Source organism: Rhincodon typus, chromosome 17 (assembly GCF_021869965.1).
Source record: "Rhincodon typus isolate 14 chromosome 17, sRhiTyp1.1, whole genome shotgun sequence".
NCBI lineage: Eukaryota > Metazoa > Chordata > Chondrichthyes > Orectolobiformes > Rhincodontidae > Rhincodon > Rhincodon typus.
The window spans coordinates 58,818,235-58,820,697 of NC_063348.1; the positions used below are offsets into that span (position 1 = coordinate 58,818,235).

At 40.8% G+C, this 2,463-nt stretch overlaps 1 protein-coding gene across 1 annotated transcript in view; it reads right to left on the minus strand.

The window, feature by feature from the left end:
- Window positions 1-1,734: 1,734 nt before the first annotated feature.
- fgf19 (fibroblast growth factor 19) overlaps window positions 1,735-2,463 on the minus strand; it is a 4,585-nt gene continuing 3,856 nt past the window's right edge. Inside the window, exon 3 of the mRNA XM_020517815.1 lies at window positions 1,735-2,034. Coding sequence (XP_020373404.1) covers window positions 1,735-2,034 — 300 coding nt within the window. The remainder of the gene's footprint in view (window positions 2,035-2,463) is intronic.

The window sequence follows — 2,463 nt, forward strand, 5'->3', positions numbered from 1 at the left end:
GTGATATATTGCCAAGTCAGGGTGGTACTTGACTTAAAGAGCTTAGGAAATGATGCTGCCCTGATCTATCTGCTTTGCTGGTATTTTGATGATCGGGGCTTTTGAGAAGCTAATGGTTTGATGAACTCCAGTAGTGCATCCTTTAGGTAGAATGAACTGTAGCCACTCTTGTAAAAAAGAATATAAGTAAAGAAATGCAGATAAATTGTTATGAAATTTTAGATACATTTTATTTTAATTCACAAAGACATGAATAATTTCTTATTGTTTATTCACAATTTGAGGTACAAAATAAAAACTATGAAAACCTGGCAGATTTATTTCATCTGTTGACACCAGTTATATTTTGTCTATTAAAATGGTCAATTAATTACATACCATTCAAGCCTTAACATTTACCTTCAAAGAATTTGTTTGCTTTTATTTATTAATCATTCAAACAGAAAAAAATTAGCTTTCTATGAACACAGGTTCATTTGAACTGAATTACAAAAAAGTGGAAAATTGTATAAATATATGTACATAAATATAATAGCAAAATAGAAGGAACCACTGTATCCAATAAGTTAATTATAAATACCTTCAAAATGGTCAAGTGCTTGTATACGTGAATTTGCAATCAACTTCCTTCATGCTAAGCTCCTTCAACTTCAACAGGACAAACTTGTACATTTTGCAATAACAGATACTTGATGCATATTTGGTACTACAGTTCCAGTTTATGAACTTTTTTGTTTCTATAGTTATTTTGTGATTGTCCTAGTAATGGGACTAGATCTGCAACATTTGGAACCCTCTCTTACAACGGTGCACTGGATTTGTACATTTCATCCCGAATATCAGCCCCCAGAAGTCTCATGTTAATGAGCTGATAGGGTTTAAATTGTCTTCTTCATCAACTCTAGCAGGACACAATTTAAACCGAGCTCAGCAATTAGTTGAAAGATTTTAAATTTCACTTCCAAACCCTCTTCCTATAAGGGTTTTAACTGGACCCTAGCTCCTCAGGTGTAAATCGAATCTCTATCTCCAAACTCCTTTCTTAAATAAAGATGGTTTAAACTGCACTCTATCCTCTCCCATAGGAGACAAGAGTCATAGAGATGGAAAATACAAAACAGACCTTTTGGTCCAACTCATCCATGCTGACCAGATATCCTAAATTAATCTAGTCCCATTTACCAGCATTTGGCCCATGTCCCTCTAAACCTTTCCTGTTCAACTGAAACTATAATTGTTCTTCCTACTTTATTTCTTTTGTCCTGCATCTCACAATGCAGGTATACACTGATCCCTCTATTCTCAACAGAATGGGGATTTATACATTTACCCTGTATCCTAAATCTTACAATAGGGTTAATGCCACTTTCTCCATGTTCCATCTGGTTTTACCCTGAACCCTCTATTTTCTATAATACATCAGGGTTCCTATGCCCCTGAATCCCTTCTCCCAGTGGAGTTGCATTTTACACAAGTCTATAACATTGCCTCTAATGTTGCTCTATCTACAATCAGTCAATAATTCACCTGCTTCGCAGTTACATATTTATAATAAGAATCAATTCATTCAAGATGGCACTCAAACTGTTTCTTTTTAATCTCGAGAGTGACGAAGAGAGTCCTCACAATCAAACACTGTCTGTCACCTCTTCAACACAGCAAGAGAGCTGAGGACAAAGCAATTCAGTCCAAAGGAAAAGTGCAGTGCAGTCACGGGTCTGAAACACACCCCGTTCATGTGGCTTCGTACGTGAAGTCCAGGGGGTCCATGCTGTTGATCTGAATCACTGAAGACGGCAGCGAGTCAAGTTCAGGAATGTCCCTGGACTGGTCCCCAGGGACTGGGGGGATAGGTTGTGTGTTGCGGATGGGCAGGAACTGAGACAAGGGAGGGAATGCCCTGCCTCTTGTGTGGCCTCGCTGCCTCCTGTTGCTCAGGGACACAGCAGCTCCGTACTTTTCCGACCAGTACAAATTGTAGGTGCCAGACAACAGGCGCTCCTTAAATGAGCAGTCAGCTTCATTGTAGGTCAGCTGGACGAGTAATAAAAACAAAGGGTCAGGTGGGAGGGAGAGGGGAATGGTGGTAATAAAAAGGAAGAGTGATTAGTCAATGTGTTTCCATGCTTCTTCGCGCTGGCAGCTGACAACACTGGCGCCCAGGGCTACAAGTGTGCATCTACAGGTCACTGAACTCTGGGACACATAAACTAACCCCACGACAGACCAGCGGCCAACGCAAGGGAACTCAAGACACTACTCCAGAGAATAAGGCAACTGGTGAAATTACTGTTAAAGCGGCAACGACACACTCCCACACACACACTCCCCCCCACACACACATTCCCACTCACCACACCCCCACATACACTCCCAGACACATACACACACACACACACCCCACACACACTCCCACTCACCACACCCCCACATACACTCCCAAACACACAAACACACACACAC